Source organism: Centroberyx gerrardi, chromosome 15, assembly GCF_048128805.1.
Source record: "Centroberyx gerrardi isolate f3 chromosome 15, fCenGer3.hap1.cur.20231027, whole genome shotgun sequence".
NCBI lineage: Eukaryota > Metazoa > Chordata > Actinopteri > Beryciformes > Berycidae > Centroberyx > Centroberyx gerrardi.
This window is the reverse complement of record NC_136011.1, coordinates 19,056,039-19,074,239: the sequence shown is the minus strand read 5'-3', so window position 1 is coordinate 19,074,239 and position 18,201 is coordinate 19,056,039. Positions and strand designations below refer to the sequence as shown.

Sequence of the window (18,201 nt, the reverse complement as noted above, 5' to 3'; positions counted from 1 at the left end):
ATCTGTAGGCCACTATTCATGAATAAATTTTGTGAAGAAACTTTGGAGTACTGCATGTTTGGGGAACCACACACACACACACACACACACACACACACACACACAGACTACCCCCCTTCTGTTGCCTTACATCCTGATGTGCTGTGAGCATGGCGGGGAGGGGGCGGCATCTGGGTCTAAGTGGTAGCGCAGGCTGTGGCTGAGGCTGGGGCAGCGGGGCGACGGAACGGGGCAGTCGCTCGTCGCAATATGATGCAGGAGGGGGCTGGTGTCGGGTCCTGGGGTGAAGGTGAGGCCCGGTGTGGAGCCTGGCGGGCTGGGCGGGGTCTCATCTCCAAAACCTTCCTCGGAAAGAGTGGGACTGGTCTGCTGGACAGGACTGGACTCTAATGGAAGGAAGCGGGGGAGGGGAGACGACACAATTTACTCTGAAATGAATAATAGTCGAAATAATACTTTTTCTTGTTCGAGTCTCTCATACTCAAAAAGGTAGGATTTATTATATTTAGTCAGAGGCAGAGGAAAGATGGGACAGAGGGAGAGTGGGAGAGAGAGAGGAAAAGAGGGGGGGAGAGGGGGAGAGGCAGGAACAAAACAAGGAGTAAGGGAGGGAGAAAAAGAGGGATGGGTGAAGAGAAGGAGAATGAAAAAGAACTCTTTGAAACTGAGTAACATAATTCAAGCCACTCTTACTAAAAATCTTTGCTGGGAGGAACTGATTTTTTTTCTGTCAGTGACAGATACAGTAAACAATGCATTTGAATGGCTTCACTTTCTACCAATAATCTCTGTGGTAGAATAATATGGGTTTCTAGCAATATTCTTCAGCTGGGAAAGAGGGGAAGCAGGACTAATATATAGTTAAAAGGTATGTTAGTATCTAGTTGTCAAAAAAAGAGCATGTTCTGATTTACCATGTCACAGGCAGTAACTGAGTGCAGAGCTCTGTACAGTGACGCTACAGTAGCTGAGAGCATTGTTACTCAACTTGCCAAGAAAAGACACACCCTGGTCTGGGAAATGATGAAGCTCATAGCGCGGTCAAGATTAATTGAGAGCCGGCGAGTGTTATTCAACAACGGAATGTACCAAATGGATTACAGCATCTAGGGAAACATTATGAAGGAAGAGCGAATGACGAATTAGATATTATGAATAAAGCACAGCTCTGTGAGTAAAGCATGTCACTTCAACTGCCATGGGTTTGATTACCACTGGGACCACCCATGCTGAAAATAGTCAGTACTGTGACATGCTTTGGATAAAAGCATCCCCAAAATGAAGTTATGATACAAGTAGAATCATTTCATTATTGGCAATGGATCAGGTGAATAAAGATTGCAACTTTCTGGTTCGACATCATTACCTGCCCAACAGTGTAGAGGCAAAAGTTAAACATTAGCAGTTCAGAAAGACACCATGGGTCACCACTTCACTGTCATTTCCTTACCAGGCTGCGGTGAGTTGACCGCCTGCTGACCATAAGCTGGTGGTGATGGTGGAGAGTGGAGGAGCGGGGTGTGGGGCAGATGCAGGCTAAGCTCCCCAGCAGAAAGGAGCTGTTGATGGGCAGGCGGGTGTTGTTGGGCCTGGGGGTCTACTGGCGGCGGTGGTGGTGGTGGTGGTGGGGGTGGGGGTGGGGGTGGGGGTCCCAGTTCAGCCTCCAGGGCTTGTAGCTTGAGGGAGGGGCTCTGGAAACAGAAGCAGAACATGGCTTCAGGGATGCAGATCGGAATGGGACGGGAGAAGTCAGAAAGCGGTGTCGCGGTTTGGGGAGAAGGCTGTGGACTCTTCAGCGTATCACGAGCTTTTCAGGAGTCTCGACCGGTCCGGTGACGGTCCCAACAGCTGTAAAAGCATCTGAATCTCCTGTGAAAGAATATTCAGGGGCTGGAGCCTGACGGTCCTTAGGTTTGGCGGAGAGTTGTAGGATGAGGTGAGTTGTGGTTGCCTGGTCCTCTTCGGGAAGGTAAGAGTCAAAAGGCAGAATGCGGCTCTGTAACCAGGCTGCCGTTGCCTTTGCTGGAACAGAGGGGATGGAGAGGCTGGGAGGGTGGTGAAGCACTCGGAGAGGAACCCAGTTCACAGAGAAGACAGGCAAATCTTTTATCTTGCAGGGCTCCCAATCTGTTACAAAAGCAGTTACAAAACGGCTTTGCGAGCAAAGGGGAAGGGGGTTACATGAGGTGGAGCGAGCCGTATATCAGTACGGCAAAAATGGACTTGGCTCGGCTCAACTCTTCCCTGTCAACCAGCCAGTCAAGAAGAGTCCCGACTCCTTTTGTCAGTCAGTGAGTCAGATTCCTAGCGAGTCAGATTCCTAGCGAGTCAGATTCCTAGCGTGTCAGCATCCGGCGTGGGACCCCTGATGTGCAGCACCCTGTGATTCCACGAGCGTTATCGCTGTCAGCCGTTGTACCCATTCTTAGAGCCCCTGATCCGTGTGTGTGTGTCTGTGTGCGTAGCTCGCCCCCCAAAGAGAATCCTTAAATCCACATGGTTTTCCCTCTCAGCGGCATTCCCGGCACTTCAGCCGCCGAACTGCCTCCACATGGATTATTCATCACGCGCGGAAGAAGGGAGACGGCGGGAATACCGCTCATGTCGGTGTGTGGGTGTGTGGGTGTGTGCGTGGGAGGAGGGAGCTATATGACGAGGCGTTTCCACGGCAACGTTGTCAGACCGCGCTGAGGAGTCTATTTGGTGCAGCCGCGGGGAGTCATGAAGCTGTTTTCCCTCTGTACACGTTTCTTGTGTGTGTGTGTGTGTGTGTATGTGTGTGTATGTATAAGTGGGTGTATATGCAGTGAATATTAATGCTGTTATGCAAAGCGAAAAAATAAATGATTGGTAGTTTAGCTGCGTAAATAGGATTTGGGGCTGAGTGCGGAGGTTGGGAAAAAAGGAGGAGTTTGCTTTTGGCCCATCTTGGGTTCATTCAAGTATTTTGACATCATTCTTGCCATCATCTTCATCATCATCATCATCAGCAGCAGCATCTGAGGCTTGGGCTCCTCCTTGCTCGCCCTCCTCGCCCGTTCATTCATAAAAAAAGACTGCTTTGTGCGTCACACAGAGGGGGTGGAAGGAGGGGAAGGGGGGGGAGAGGCTTTTATTACTGAAACAAAACACCCACAGGCAAGCTCACACCGAGCAAACACACAGGTGTGCACATACACACACACACACACACACACATTGTAGGTATCAGTGCTACTGTTGTCATAGATACCCTCATCCTAAAAAAAGGTGTTAATTAGTGTATCTAAAAGAACAGGGACTTACGTCAAAGCCGTTGCTCCTGCCTCTGTAATCTTTGTGTCTGTCAGGAGAATCTCTACCTCTTCCTCCTCCTCCTCCTCTTCTCCCCTAAAGGAACAGACAGGACACACACTGGTGAAGTCTCACTCCCCATACCCACTTACTAACACGCACCGACACGGGCACGCACGCACGCAAATGTGTAGGTGACATCCATACGTACAGAAAGAGAAATAAAGAAATGTCTTTATCTTCCTCTCTCACCAGATCCATTTATTTTTTCATCTAATTCCTTCACCAATACAATTTTCAATAGTGTGCCATCCAGTCATTTCCAAAGTTGATCCATATCTAAAATTAAATCATTGCCCCCAGATTGGGAAGCAATTACCCTCATAATTATCATCATCCAGCTTGTATCATACTCATAGCTAAAAATGGCAATCTGAGTTTCTTTTTGCCAGCTACTGCTAAATAGAATACAGATAACTTTTTTCAGAGTTAACCAGCGTGATAATCCATGTGTATATGTCAGTCCTGGTGTCTTAATTAATGAGCATCTGTTTCATAATAGCAACATAAATGCATTAATACCAGTTTTAAACTTTAAGTTTTTTGCTCTGAACTTTAGGTGTATAGACTTACCTTCAAGTGCATAGACCTAAGCTGTACCTTGGCTTTCTCAGTGTTGGTTTTATAGTGATTCTAATTGGGTGCATTAGTGCATTACATTTTACTAGCCTGCAAGCCCAAGGCTATTAACTTTCAGACTAGGCTAGCACAACATGATCCGCACTGACCAGATTTAAATGGGGGTTAATGGAAATGATTTGGAGATGGCAGCCAAAGGCTACTGAGGCGTCAGACAAGTCTGGTTACCTTCCACTCAGACACTGTAGTTTTGTCTCCGTTCTCATTCTGCATACAGCACAGCAGCCTGAAAAACAAAATTCTGTCAATTTAATAAAGAGAAATACACAAATAGGCAAATACTAAAAAAAAAACTGCAGTATTGGTAGATAAAGGCTGTAAATCCTGGTAACAACAACATTGTTTTTCCCCCTGTTAATATCACTGTCCATGTGCCTCTAATACACATTGTGGTGTGTCTGTATCTATAATCAATACTGTATAAAACCTGGTCAAAGGCAGTACTGTGCTGCTCTATGTAGTTTTGCTGCCAGACAGTCATCCAACACTGCCATTAAGGTTATTCATGTCTGAAATCAATGGGGCATAAATGCAATGTCCTGTCCTGTGGCTCTGTGGAAGTGGTACAAACACAGAGGCGGTGTGCCACCATGCTAGGTCGACCCGCTCCAGCTAGCTAGCACGCTCCACGTGAGCCCCCGTGGCCAGTCAATGTTATTTGGACTGGAATCATATCAACACCATGACTGTAGGCAACACACTGCTCCGCTAACCTACTTCTCTGACTGACTGCAGTGCTGAGAGATGAGCTGAACTGAGCAGAACCAAGCAGCAGTGGGTTGGGAGAGAGGAAAAACAACTGTAGCAGCCAAAGGACTCTGATGTTCTCCAAATGCTCCAAAACACCACAGGCATTACAGGGAGGTCCCCATTTCTCACTGGTGCTGAGATTTGAGATTGTATTTTAATGTCAGGCAGATTTCGAATAGCTAATATCAGGAAACTCTGAAATTATGTAATTTAAATGGCATCTGACAAATACATAAATGGTAAGTTCAAGGACTTTCCAATGGCTTTCAAGGTCTTGTTTGGTGAAATTCAAGGACTCAAAATTGCCATGTTTTGGGGTAAGACATAACATTGGTCAAAATTAGACATCATAGAGGCCTCATTTTGTATCCTTTTTAAGTCAAGAATTCATAGTCGAATTATTCACTTTTAAAGTGAACACTGCGGCTACATCATCGCAAATATCCATCATAAGGATTTATCTCAGGTGTTCATGTTGGGATGGAGAGAGGTACAGGGAGTTGAGGCATACTGATGATTTTGGTGCAAATGTTTTTTGTTTTTGTTTTTTTATTTAAAAAATCAAGTACTTTCAAGGCCATTCATTCATTTTCAAGCACTTTCAAGGGCCTATTTTATTTTTCTCAAATCCACAAACTTTCAAGGATCTTCAAGGCCCGTGGGAACCCTGTAAAAGTAACAGGAAAAAAAAACACAGGAGAGAAAGACAATAACAACAAAATGTCTTCTTTAGTCTTCGACCAAAAGCTTTCCTTTAGTCTAGTTTCGTTTATTTCCTCTCACCTCTCTGTGTGCTGGGTTTGGGTTTGGCTCTGTGACTCTTCCACTGTGCAGCTGTCAGAAATACATGAGACCTGTTCTGGATCTGTGGAACCCTGAAAAACAAAGATCAGTCCATACAATATAACCCTGACGACTGAAGATTCGCCATTGTAAACATTAAAGCATACCACCACGTTGTCTTAGCTAATGCACGTACCAGTACACACTCTCACAGAATGAATAATATCCTGTATGTATTGCATAAGACATACAGGAAAACAACTCCCTGCTGTCTGCATATTATTCATTAAAACTAGCAGTGTTTCTATGTATCTCGAAATAAATGTGAAAGACTGTGGGAACATTTATCACTGAATAATATTCACAGCTAACGACACAGCGACTGCTCACACCTCGGCTCAGCTGGAGACACATCAGTTTGATGGACTGGAGAAAGGAGGAATACAGAGAGAGAGGGAGGGAGAGAGGGAGAGAGAGAGAGAGAGAGAGAGAGAGAGAGAGAGAGAGAGAGAGAGAGAGAGAGAGACAGCCAGCTAGCTAGAGAGAGAGAAAGTGAAAGAAAGAAAGAAAGGCAGAAAGAAAGAAAGAAAGAAAAAAAAGAAAATATAAACACAAGAGAGAGACAGACAGAGAGAAAGGAAAGGGAGTATAAGTTAGAAAAAAAAATCTGCAATGCACACCATTGAGCGGTCATCTTCGATGGATGTGGGAGACACCCTCCTATCCTCTACCTCCTCTACTTGTTCCTCCTCCTCCTTTGACACGGAGGTGAGCGGTAGCATCTTGTAGTGTGGCCAAGTCCTGCACACAAACACAAACACTCCTTAGACTGCTAAGGAATCAAAAAATTCCAAATAAATTATGATTGAAATTCAATGTACATTCAACTTTTGCAGATGGGAGTATGCTAGAGGGCAACTGTTTCACAAAAGTATGTATATTCATAGTATTCTCTTACATCACCACATGGCCATCTTGTTAGGAAAATAACAGGTGATTGTAATAAATTAACAGGTGATTATAATCAAACGACAGCCACGGCCAATGAGCTGTGTGTATGGTAAAGCACCATATTGGTAGGGAAAGGTGGCATGAGCAATACTGTGTGTCTGTCATGTAGTTTCCCTCTGAGAGAGAAAGTGGGAGAGAGGGGGAGACAGAGAAACAGAGAGAGAAGAGAGATGTTGAAGACATGACCTTACCCAATCGTTTGAGGCGAATATACGGCCTGGCAGCATCTGCGTGTGAAGGAGAGAACGAGAAAAAAAGAGAAGAGACGCTCACCCTCCTGTGGTATGCTCCGTCTCCGGTAGCTCCCCCTGGATGTTTTGAGATGGTCCGTCCTGGCGCTGATGTCGGGCTGGTCCTCGGTCAGCGGGGCAAGGGAGCACGCGGCCTGTCTCTGTACTTTCACCTCCCTCCTCCAGCTGGTCTAGAATCAGCTGCTGGGTGCTGGTGCTGACGTCAGAGCTGCTCTCACAACCCAGCGTGTCAGGACTATAGAGAGACATGGAGAGAGAGACAAAAAAAAAGAGAACATGAGAGAGAGAGAGAGAGAGAGAGAGAGAAAAAAGATAGAGACAGTGAAAGGGAGAGATGAAAACATGGAGCTTCTGTATTCCAAGGGATACTGAGATTAGACTGACTTGTGAAAAATAGAGAATAAATTACGACCACATCAAAAGAAAATTAAAGGAATGATTTGGAAAATATACTTCTATCAAAGATTAGAATCAAATGAGAAAGGTCCATGTTTTGCTTGCAGGGATACAATGCACACAGTATCTAGAACGACGCCTTGTATGGGAGTCTTTCAGTGACCAGTTTAAGTGTATCACCCCGCATTTCACAAAAACATGAATTTTTGATACTGTCCAATAATCAGTCACTGAGAAAAACAAACAACCAGACGGACTGTGTTCTGTCTTCTGCAGCAGGTTGTTCAGAAAACAAACATCCAGCCGGTCATGAATCAGCGCTGCTTCATCTCATGTAGCCCTAATGACCCGCTCCCAGCAAAAACAAACACAACTGATGTGCCACGACAGAGACCAAAAACAACCCATCGGTCATGCATTCGCTTAAAGCGGTGTATGACTCCAGAGCTGTAACCTTCACTGGATGGGTCAGCACAGCAGCAGCAACAAGACACTAACAATAGCTGTTTAGGCTAATAGTCACCGAATTAGCCATGCAGAGCTGTGAGCATGAATTACTTTTCTGCTTCAAGTTGACTTTCCTCAGAGATGCTTCATCTCAAGTTGGTCCGGTCAAAAGTGGCAAAAAATAACCAAAACAAAATCTTGGGTGAGCAACCAGAAAAGTATAATGTAGTATAATAATACATCACTGTAAACGCCTATGTTACATTTCAAACTTATCAGTCACACACAATCATCAAAATATACGATTTATAAAATATTAGCCACTGGTTCCTAAATCATGGATCTATTTGCTGGTGGATCCCAACATGCTAAGAGTAGCATTATGCTTTATTGACACCTGGTCCGAAGCAACGAAATTCTCATTTGGGTCTTAGGCTCAAAAAGTTTAAGACCCCCCTGCATTAGCTCACTCACTTGTGGAGGATCGTAGTTCCATGGTTGCTGTCGTGGATGCTGAAGCAGAGTAGACAGGAAAACATCCTTTGCTAAAACTCCTGAACTCACAGTAGTCTAGCATTCGGATCACATGTGATGGCGAGCAGCTTGCTGCTTTGGAAGGACGGAGAGAGGCGAAGGCATAAAGAAGAGGGAGCACAGCGGGTGATACTTGATGGTCAACGTGAGTGACACCCCGAGGCAGAGAGCACACCCACCCCCTGCCACTCTCAATTACACACGCACACACACACACACACGCCTGCATGCACACACACACACACACGCATCTACACATGCACAATGCACACACATGCACAAACACACATCTCGACATGCACACACACGCAAAACTCATCCCTGAGCACATACAGCAGTTCAGGGTCAGCCAATGGTGGTTCTGGCTCTGCAATGCAGGTGGAAGTAGGTCAGAGAAGCTGAGACAAGAAAACACACACACACACGGATGCATAAACACATGCATGCGCGCGCGCGCACACACACACACATGCATGCAGATGCAGACTCCTTGCTGAGAGGTTCAATATTAATTAGAAAAACCCTTAGCCACATGGGGAGGATCATCCTACACCAACCAACAAACTCCATCATATGACTCATTCACAATTAAACTAACAATGATTTGACCTACATACTCAGACTTGATCTACAAACACATGATTGTAGGAATACATGAGGAGTTCACTCTAAAAATTAAATAGGATATTCACCAAACTGCCAAAATTGATTACTGGTATGAAAGTGACACTCATTATGAAATATCATTGACACGATTAGCCGACTGAAGACTGAGCATACTGTTTTTAAGATAGGATCTGCATTTTTGAAATATTAACTATTAACTTTTTAAATATTAACGCATTGAATATCAGGTAACAGATAGAAAACAGATACATCATGTTTTGGAATCACACCCTTCATCTGGAGGCATAATTAGACTAGAAACAAGATGGACTTCGATGTTAGCAGGAAGCCTAGAGGTCCAGACATAACCAGACAGAACAGCATGCAAATGCCAGACATGGTTGAAATGGAAAAAACATAACAGATAACCAGAACCAGAAGTGGGTCCCTTGTTTTTATACCACATACATTGCAATAAGTCTAAGTCAGGGGGTTCTCAAACATTTTCAGCAAAGGAGCAGAAAGAGAAATGTGGTTTCTTGTCCTGGGTCCCATGGCTCATTAAAACATGTTGCTGCTGTTGTCATGTGGGGAGTCAATAAATATAGGCTAACAACATATTTTTGGATCCCATCATTTAGTTAAGTTAGGAACCAGGGCTTATGCTAATGCCTCCTGATAAGGAAGGAGGAAAAGCAGAGTACCTCTTGTAAGATGTCAGGCAATTAGATTAGGCCTAGAAATACAGATAGCTGCACATGATGTAGCATTTTATGCCTGCATAAGAACTTCATATTTTGCACTGATGAACAACTTTTTATTGTATTGTATCGAGATATTGACTGATGTTGGTCCATGTGGTGTATGCTGTGGATGAGTGGTTATGTGTTTTTATTGTGATTTCATGGTATGTGTTTTAATGTTTTTATTTAGTTGCAATGTGTTTTTATTGTTAACAATGTCTGCAAACAAAATTTCCCTTTTGGGAGTATGAAGTTTTGAAAAAACAAGAAAAGGAAAGTAAAAAGGCATAATGATGGACAGAGGCAGAAACAAATAGGTGGCAGGTGCACTGACAGACAGACACAGATTGATGACAGACAGACAGACAGACAGGCAGACAGGGGGGAGAGAGACTGATGGACAGAGACAGACAAACGGCAGACGGGCGGGTAGACTGAGTGTTGTGCATGTCGGGTGTGTGTTATGCAGAGACCTGGATGCCCACCAACCATTTCCTTTGCCAGCTGGGAAAGACCCCTCACACACTAATCAAACCAGGCCGATACAAACAAACACATCACAAATTCCATGCCACCTGTTTGACCCATAGACTACATCTAGTGCTGACTTCTCCCCAACGTAACACGTGCCTGTGGTCAGATTACTATCTGGCCAGTCTGAGATCTGGCTCCCATGCAGCTGACTCTGGATATTCCCATGCCCTTAATATCTAATTTCGCCCTTAGTCCACATGCTCTTGTACCACCTAAGGTTTTTACTGGGAACACCTCATTGGTTTTCTAGTGACATCTTCATTAATCTAAATGCTACTGATGACAGGGGATCTTTTTCATTACACAGTAAACAAAACCACAACAAAGCATGTCTGCTTAAAATGGAGTGAAAAGAGTTGAAGAGAAAGTTGGTCCAGATTAAAATGGCGTGGGGAAGGGGTATGAACCAGTTAGGTATCTTTATGTGCTTGCCTTTAGTTTACCAATAAGATACCTTATGGCTGTGCTGGCATATATGAGTAAATAGTCAACCTCAATTTTATTCTAGGCCCTTTAGGCTAAAATGCTGTCAGCAACAAAGACAAACAGAAAAATGAAGATAAAGGGAAAGTGGTTTCATCTCCCTCTTTCTCTGTAAAACTTCAAACAGAACCCCCACACAAAGACACACACAAAGATGCACTCAACCACACACACACACGCCAGTGACAGCTACAGTATTAATCAGCAAGTGCACGTGAATGCAGAGTCACATGCTGTCTAGAGGGACAAAAATAGCGAATATATAAATGAACTTCAATGTCTGCATCCCAAGCTCTTGGCAACCCACATTCGCAATTTAAAAATAGCAATTTTTTTGCACTAGCTGGCGGGCGAGAGCCTCCAAGTTTTGAGTGGGAAAAGTTCCTCACAAGCAGATGGCCGTTAATATGCAGATTGTGTCTGGGGGACCAATTTGCCATTGTTCCACTTTCCTGCTCCAGCAGCGACAGTGTGAGGCTATTTTTAATCGACATTACATCGGAGGGAGAGTCAGCCATAGAAACAACAGCACTTTGTACTGTTGACTACAGACAGTCGGTGTCACGGGTTCTCAAGAGAGTTGTTGCTCAGTAGCCAAACGTGTTGCTATCTGCCTTTAAAGTGAGAAATGCAGATAGCAGAAAGAAAGTCGTTCCGCTGCTCGCTCTGCTGCTCCTTCCTTTAAGTAAATTCACTGAACCTGTTTGAACCATTAGCTTCTAACTTGTTTGAAGGACAATAACACTGTGCTGCAATCCAGAATCTGAATAAGAGGAAGAATCTCTCAACACTTCTTCCTCAGATGTTGGATAATGGCAAACATTATCCAACATCTGAGCATTTTTTTTTCAGCTAGACAGTGAAACCCTGTTCTGTTAGTATTCATGAGCTTTTTCATCAAATGGATTTTTTGAGATGTTTAAGGCTAAACTTCAGATAAACTTCAGATAAAGCCAGTGACACATCAATGCAATTTTTTTTACCAAATATCTTAACAACGGAAAAAGATGCCAAACAACAGCTTGAAGAGTTGACATTTATAGCGGCAACCTCGACAGAGGACCCATGTCATAAACGGCAGTGATGTCCTTTGATTACCTTTTCCTTCCCCCTGAAAGCGTCTCTAATGGCGTGTTCATAACAGTAATCAAAAGCTGTGGGTTCCAGAGAAGAAGTGGGACACAGGGACTGCCTGTCTGAGAATGATAAAAGAAGGAACGCAGTGTGACACCTTTGTGAGTATGCTTCCAGAGGGTTGAAGCCTCCAGGGGCTGGCCTTAATTCCCAAGTGAACGACGTCTCACCTTCCTGCATGACCGCTCTCTCATAAGAGGGGCAGGAAAGGATGAGGACACCCTGCGCCATTTCTTATGACTGATATATGCCAGTCAAACTGGCAACAGAGGAAATGATATATAGATTGTAATATGGGGGAGAAAGTCAGGAGCTGTGTTCTAATTACCCTCCAGCCCCCCAGGACAAGACGTCATATACATCTAACCGTTATGACTCAGTAAAAGGCACAACGTCACAAGTCGTCCTCTCTTTGAGGATGACTATAATAAAGTTACTGAATCTGAGCTGAGGACTGTACCTGTTGAGGTGAGAGTTCATCCATGTTTGGTTAAAAGCACTGGTGGCTGAGACAGAGGCAGCGCTCTCTACCTCCAACCTCTCCACACTACTGCGCTCTGAGTGGCAGCTGCTGGGTGGGACCTAGTGAGGACAACAAGGATGCACACACACACACACACACACACACACACACACACACACATACACACACACACCATCACTGCAGAGTCCCTCAAGAGTTTTGTGGCATTTTATCTAACCTTTGTGAGTGAAACTGCTTGAAAACTGCAAGGCAATTGTTGGGGCTATCTGTGTTTAGTTTAAGGATTGGCAAAAAAAATTGTGGGGCAGTAGACAAAGTTATGTTGTCTATTGATAAGTGCTTTGGTTACACTGCTTATCACAATAAAATTGGTGTGTAATTTTGTAAAACGTTTGGGAATTAAAAGTATAGCCAACTGTTAAAATTGCATGCCCTGGCAATATTTGTGGGGAATTATTAATTTTGCAAACAATCTTGCAATCACAAAATTGAAAAATCTTACAATGACAGACTAAACAGTACTTCTGCTATTGACAATTACCTGTCCTATCAAATGTCAGTGTAACTAGTTGACCCAACATAACCCTATTGTTTGTTCAGTGCTATTTGAGGTAACTTCCCTATAGGGGTAATTAACACACATCTACTGCTGGGAAACTTTGTACTTGTTACATTATACTCATATGATTATCATAATATGTAGCCTAAATTTCTATAGCATAGTTTTTCATTGATACTCAGCCAAACTGAACAGAGTGACTACACTATGTTAATGTTGTTTTCTAGCAATTTGGTGTGTCTATCAGTGGTCACTGGGCTTAACAAGCGAATCCTATAGTAGCAAACAGACAGAAGTTTCATCAAAAAAACATACATCAAACAAAAAAAACATATGGTTCACCTCAAAGTCTGAAAGAGCAGAGAGAGTCGGAGGAGGGGGTGATGAGGAGGGGGTGGAGGGCACTGTGTCCTGGGGTGGCAGGGGGAGAAGAACCTTATGGGGACGAATGAAGAGGACGGACTGATGCCTGAGGAGGTGGAGCAACAGGGCATTACACACATTCTGCTCCTCCAGCATCCTGGGTCCTGCTGGAACACTGCCGAGTGGAGAGACAGGAGGCACAACAACACAGTGTTGCATGTTATTAACATTAAACAAATGTTAAATAAAGTGCAATAGCATATAGAATTGACAGACAAATACAGCTGTGATACAAACAGGTCCTCTCTGAAACAGTTTGTTTAACAGTGATGCTGCGAAAGGGTTCCATCTAGTGGAATCTAGCATATATGGCAGTATATGGAGATAAACAAATCAGGCTGCATTCGGTGAATCAAAACTGAATGCTCAGAAAAATCAATTTGTCAAAGAGAAAACTAGGAAGCTGGGCAGCAAACACTGGAAAACCTCAGACTGGCACCTGAGAATGGCCACGGCTTATGAAGTATTGACAATACAGACTAATCCATTGCGAAACGATCAGATCCCAGCTTCTCCCATCATCCTCACAATTTTCTGTTGACTTTAGCAGAGGATTTGACATCATCTTGAACTATACTAAGGCATGTTCTAGGTTAATAATGTCCTATCTAGTGCCAAAACAAAACATAATACTTCTGACTGCCCCCAAGTTCTTTCCATCCACTTGGCACAAAAATATGAGGTATGTCTAACTTCTGGTCCAATCTTCCCAATGTGAAGGTAAAGGCCAATGTGAGGGAAGCGCCACATATTCACGTGTTGTTTGTTTTCAATATGTTTTGTTGTTGTTGTTGTCGCCATCTGTTCAGGGTTTTTTTTTAGGTGTTATCTGATCAGGTGAGGTGTATACAGTGCAGGGCATGGTAAAGGTTTACAGTAGTTTACCCAGGGAACAGAATGCAAAACATTTTGGTATTAATAGGAGTTTGACGGCAGGCAGGTCAATCAGAACGACAGGACAGGGTCAGCCTGTCACAGGGATTACATAACAGACACGTGAGGGGGCATCAGACTCCTTAGAAAGAGGCTTGGGTGACAAATAGTTACGGGGGCGCTTAGTCAAAGACGTCCCACGCGCTGAATGGCAAGGGCATGTGCTAAGTACGGGGACGAGGGGGTGGTGTTAACCGCAGACGCATGATGAGTGGCTGTTAAAGTATGTAATGGGAGGGAGGGGGTCTATGACTGGGAAATGACCATGTGACCGCTGTCAGCCTTTGAAGCTCGTTCTCTACCACATTCTCGCAGTATCTATCTGCACTGCAAAAATGTCTTATCAAGTCATTTAACCTTGTATTGAGTCTTAAAAATCCTATTTTTCTTCAAAGAAGTGAAAAATTCTGCCAATGTGTTTAGATAATTTCACTTGTTTCCATTGCAAATCAACTTATTTCAAGAACTGACTTCAATCAAGTGACATTATCTTGATACTGGTGGAGTGATCTGCCTTATTTCAAGATATCGACGCAGAAAATTCTTGAAACAAGTTCAACCGTAATGGAAACAAGTGAAATTATTTTTGTTTTATTATTGTTTTAAGAAAAATATGATTTTAGGACTCAGTACTAGGTTAAACAACTTGTTCAGATGGACATTTTTTGCAGTGTGTATCTCTCTGTCTCTCTCCACCTTTCTCTCTCTCTCTCATTCTTTCTCCATATCCCTATCTCCCTCAGTTCATTCATACCATCATACCATTCCTCTCTTCCTCTCTATTGTTTTTCTTTCATAGCAATGTGTGTGGAACCAGAAACAGACAGGACAGCGCAGGACATCCTCTATCTCAGTGTAGCTACCACATGTCCCACCCGCCCAAATCAACCCCCAAACTTTTCCATTCCTCTGCTGCCAACTCCACACAACCCCAACCAATGTTCCCTCCCTCGCTTTAATCATCTGCCATTTTCCCCTAAAATGCAGAACTAGCGTGACTAACAACAGATTCCACTGGCATGTCATTAACTCCCGGAGAAAACATGCGTGAGATAGATGGGACTGCGAGAGGGGGAGAGGGGGAGAGGGGAGAGAAGATGGCAGGGTGTTGACTGGTGCTAAATAAGTCTTTTCCACAGCAGCACAAAGAACACAAGTGTAATTTGTGTGTGTGTGTGTGTGTGTGTGTGTGTGTGTCTTTCTCCCTAGGGGTTGTGTTTGTTTACAATGACGGCTGAGTTCTGTAAACAGGAGGGAGAAGCAGGCGGCAAAATCCCGATATGTTCTGTTATGTCTGCCTGTCTGTCTTTTTGCCTGCCTGTCTCTTGCCATGTTCTGCATTATCAACCTCACTCCACACCCATTTCCTAGAGGACACAAAACCCACTCCACCCCCTCTCAGCGGTGCAGCCGTGGAAAAATGGAGCCGAACACACTCACACAAATTATGGTTTTTCCACATCTGGCTCTGAAAAAATCTGAAGACAGATTTCTTTTCAATGTAAAAAGGCATCGTCTCACTCAGAACCAAGCTTTCACCATCCATTTCCAGAAGTAGTGAAGAGACGTTAGATCTGCAGCCTCATTTGTTCGACTGTAGGCTAGATTCTTCCTGTTTATGCTACAGGAGAAATCTCTCTGCAGCAAGGTCTCTCTTCAAAACTAGTCTCTTAAAGACAGATATAATGCAAAGTCATCTTACATCTATGCTGTCTGCTCAAGAGCGGAGCTAAAGTGTCCCAACACTGGTGTGAGAGAAGGCTTGGCTGTAGGATAAACAACAGTAACTTACTGGAATATACAGGGCCCAAAGATGGTTGCCAGGTTTTCCACTGGCATGTGATTTGATTGGCTGTGAGTGGCCACTCTGGACAGGAAGTGGATGAGGTAAGACAAGATACTGAGGTTGTCATCGGGGAGGTGGCAAAGATCCTCTCTCAGAGACTGGTTCATCTCTGTCTCATCTGCATATCCTATAAAGAAACAAAATATTCAAAATGTAACTGGCCTCATGTTTCTAAAAGTTGGAATGTCAACATACTGATAACAGCACTTGTAGGATTTAAACATAGCATTAAATTTATAAATATAAGAACAGCCTAATATGAGACCACCTGACCACCGTCATAGACACACTTAAAGGATGTATTTATGCCGACATCATCAAATATGCAATGCAAAGTGTCAGACAACAATATATCTGCAGTAACACATCACAATCACATCCTAAGGAAAAAGTGACCTGGGCTTGACCTTGGCCATGTGGTGTAAGATAGCACTTGTGACAAGAGGTGACAGAATCCTGTGGCTTGCTACGTGACCCTTTTTCCCCATTTCTAAATTTACTCTCTTGTGTAATAATTCAGAGGATGGGGGGACTTTGTCGAGTCAGGAATAATGGCAGGCAGGTGGTTGGCTATAATATATCCCTCTTCTCTCAAACCACTATTGTTGAGTGTTTTGGCACTTAGAGGAGAACTTCCCCTGCACAGAAGGTGACTGGGGTTCATTCACACTCATCAGGAACATACAGGAAACTTTGGATTTCTCCTTGTTCATTTCCACCTCTACTTCCTCTTTGTCTGGACAAAGTTTTTTTTCCCCACGAAAAATAAAGTGCTAACTCACTTTTAGCCTACAGTCTATTTTACCATAAACTTTAATCAGACTTTAATCAGACTATGATCACACCTACCCCCCTTGAAACTTGATTTTCTCCTAGTTAAGGTCTAAACTGTAGCATGAAAACTAGCTGCATGGTCTAGGTGTGACCAACTATAATCCCTTTGTACCTGTGAAGCTCAGGACCAGCTCTTTGCGCTGGGGCTCGGGAACTAGGGGGGTCGGCAGCTCCCGGAGGAAGAGCTTGAGGAGTGAGGCCACAGTGGGGACGTCTCCCTCATGCTGCAGGTCCACCCTCTCTCCACTGTCCCACCGCAGCCTCAGCTGCCTGGTCCGGACCACTGAGCCGGACAGACGGAACAGACCCCTCTGGTGCACTCCTGCGGTTAGAAGACAAGCAGATGTAATTAAGTCTGTACAGACTTGATAAATGATTGTATTTTGTGCACGCTGAGAGAGCGAGAGAAAGGGAGGACAGAAAGAGAGAATGAAAGACAGAGATAGAGGATGAAAATGAAAGAATAGCACAAGAGTGAAAGAGGGAACTGTAGCAAGGATGTGCCTAAGAATAGAAGGTGAGCAGAGTGTGGTTTGACTTTGACACCTCTATTACCATTCCTATCTAGGAATTCCACCATGTGTCTCAACACAAGGGGCACTCCACAGACCAGCTGCCCATCTTCCCTCAGCTTCTCCAGGGCAACACCAAACACAGACCTGGCCTCTGTGTCAGACTCTGGAACCAGGCCTGGAGCAGTGGGATCTGGGCTGACCTTAGCGTTGAGCCTCCGGATTCTCACAGAAGACGAGTCGCTCTGCATGGAAAGAAGACATTTTGTGGCTGGCTCAACATACAGACATCAGAATCTTCCATTAGCCTACTATCAATTATCAGTTCCCTAAATGACAACAGATTGTTTTAGAAAAGTAGTGGGGGCCTGTCATCCCTGTCGACCCTTCTTTCTTTCTTTCTTTCTTGTCAACTTGGCCCTTGACCACCAATGATCCATGCTATGACGTTGAGGAGGTCGTAAATAGCTGCTTAACAATTACACAGGACGTTATGAGAGCATTTACACAAGAAAACGACTTACTCAGGAACAAATGTACATTAATGAAGTCAACAAATTTTGGCTTACGTTATCTATAGGCCTAAGACAATACACGTCGCTACGTTGTAATATGTTACCACGTAACGTTATCTGTCTTTTCGTGAGGCGTTCAAGGATGAAAATCCTGGGTGAGTGATGCTCTGCTCCTCATCACTAACATTAACAGTTAAAATGCCCTAAACAAAGTGTGGTCGATGGACCTGTGATCTGAAAAACAGCGGAGCAACATCATGAACTTAAATGCTACAAGTAGCTAAACTTACACACAACGATATTGAGGCGCTTGCTCCCATTTTTTTCCAGCTCAGCGGAGCGGAGAGCTCTCCATTTTTCAACTTTAAACGTCCTTTTTACTCTTCAATAAGACGCTCTCCCTCTCTGAAGCTATCGGAAAGTCTGAAACATGAAAGCCAATTATTGCCAT

The 18,201-nt window shown here is 44.0% G+C and overlaps 1 protein-coding gene across 1 annotated transcript in view; it reads right to left on the bottom strand.

Annotated features, from left to right (window-relative positions):
* The window catches only part of LOC139920081 (protein FAM13A-like), a 24,046-nt gene extending 5,845 nt beyond the window's left edge, over positions 1-18,201 (bottom strand). Inside the window, exons 1-12 of the mRNA XM_078288620.1 lie at positions 18,041-18,201; positions 17,279-17,480; positions 16,836-17,045; positions 15,836-16,016; positions 13,030-13,225; positions 12,105-12,226; positions 6,790-7,002; positions 6,186-6,306; positions 5,506-5,597; positions 4,141-4,198; positions 1,451-1,559; positions 131-386 (exon numbers count right to left, since the gene is read on the bottom strand). Of these exons, the coding sequence (XP_078144746.1) occupies positions 131-386; positions 1,451-1,559; positions 4,141-4,198; positions 5,506-5,597; positions 6,186-6,306; positions 6,790-7,002; positions 12,105-12,226; positions 13,030-13,225; positions 15,836-16,016; positions 16,836-17,045; positions 17,279-17,480; positions 18,041-18,070 (1,790 nt within the window). The 5' untranslated portion in view covers positions 18,071-18,201. The remainder of the gene's footprint in view (positions 1-130; positions 387-1,450; positions 1,560-4,140; positions 4,199-5,505; positions 5,598-6,185; positions 6,307-6,789; positions 7,003-12,104; positions 12,227-13,029; positions 13,226-15,835; positions 16,017-16,835; positions 17,046-17,278; positions 17,481-18,040) is intronic.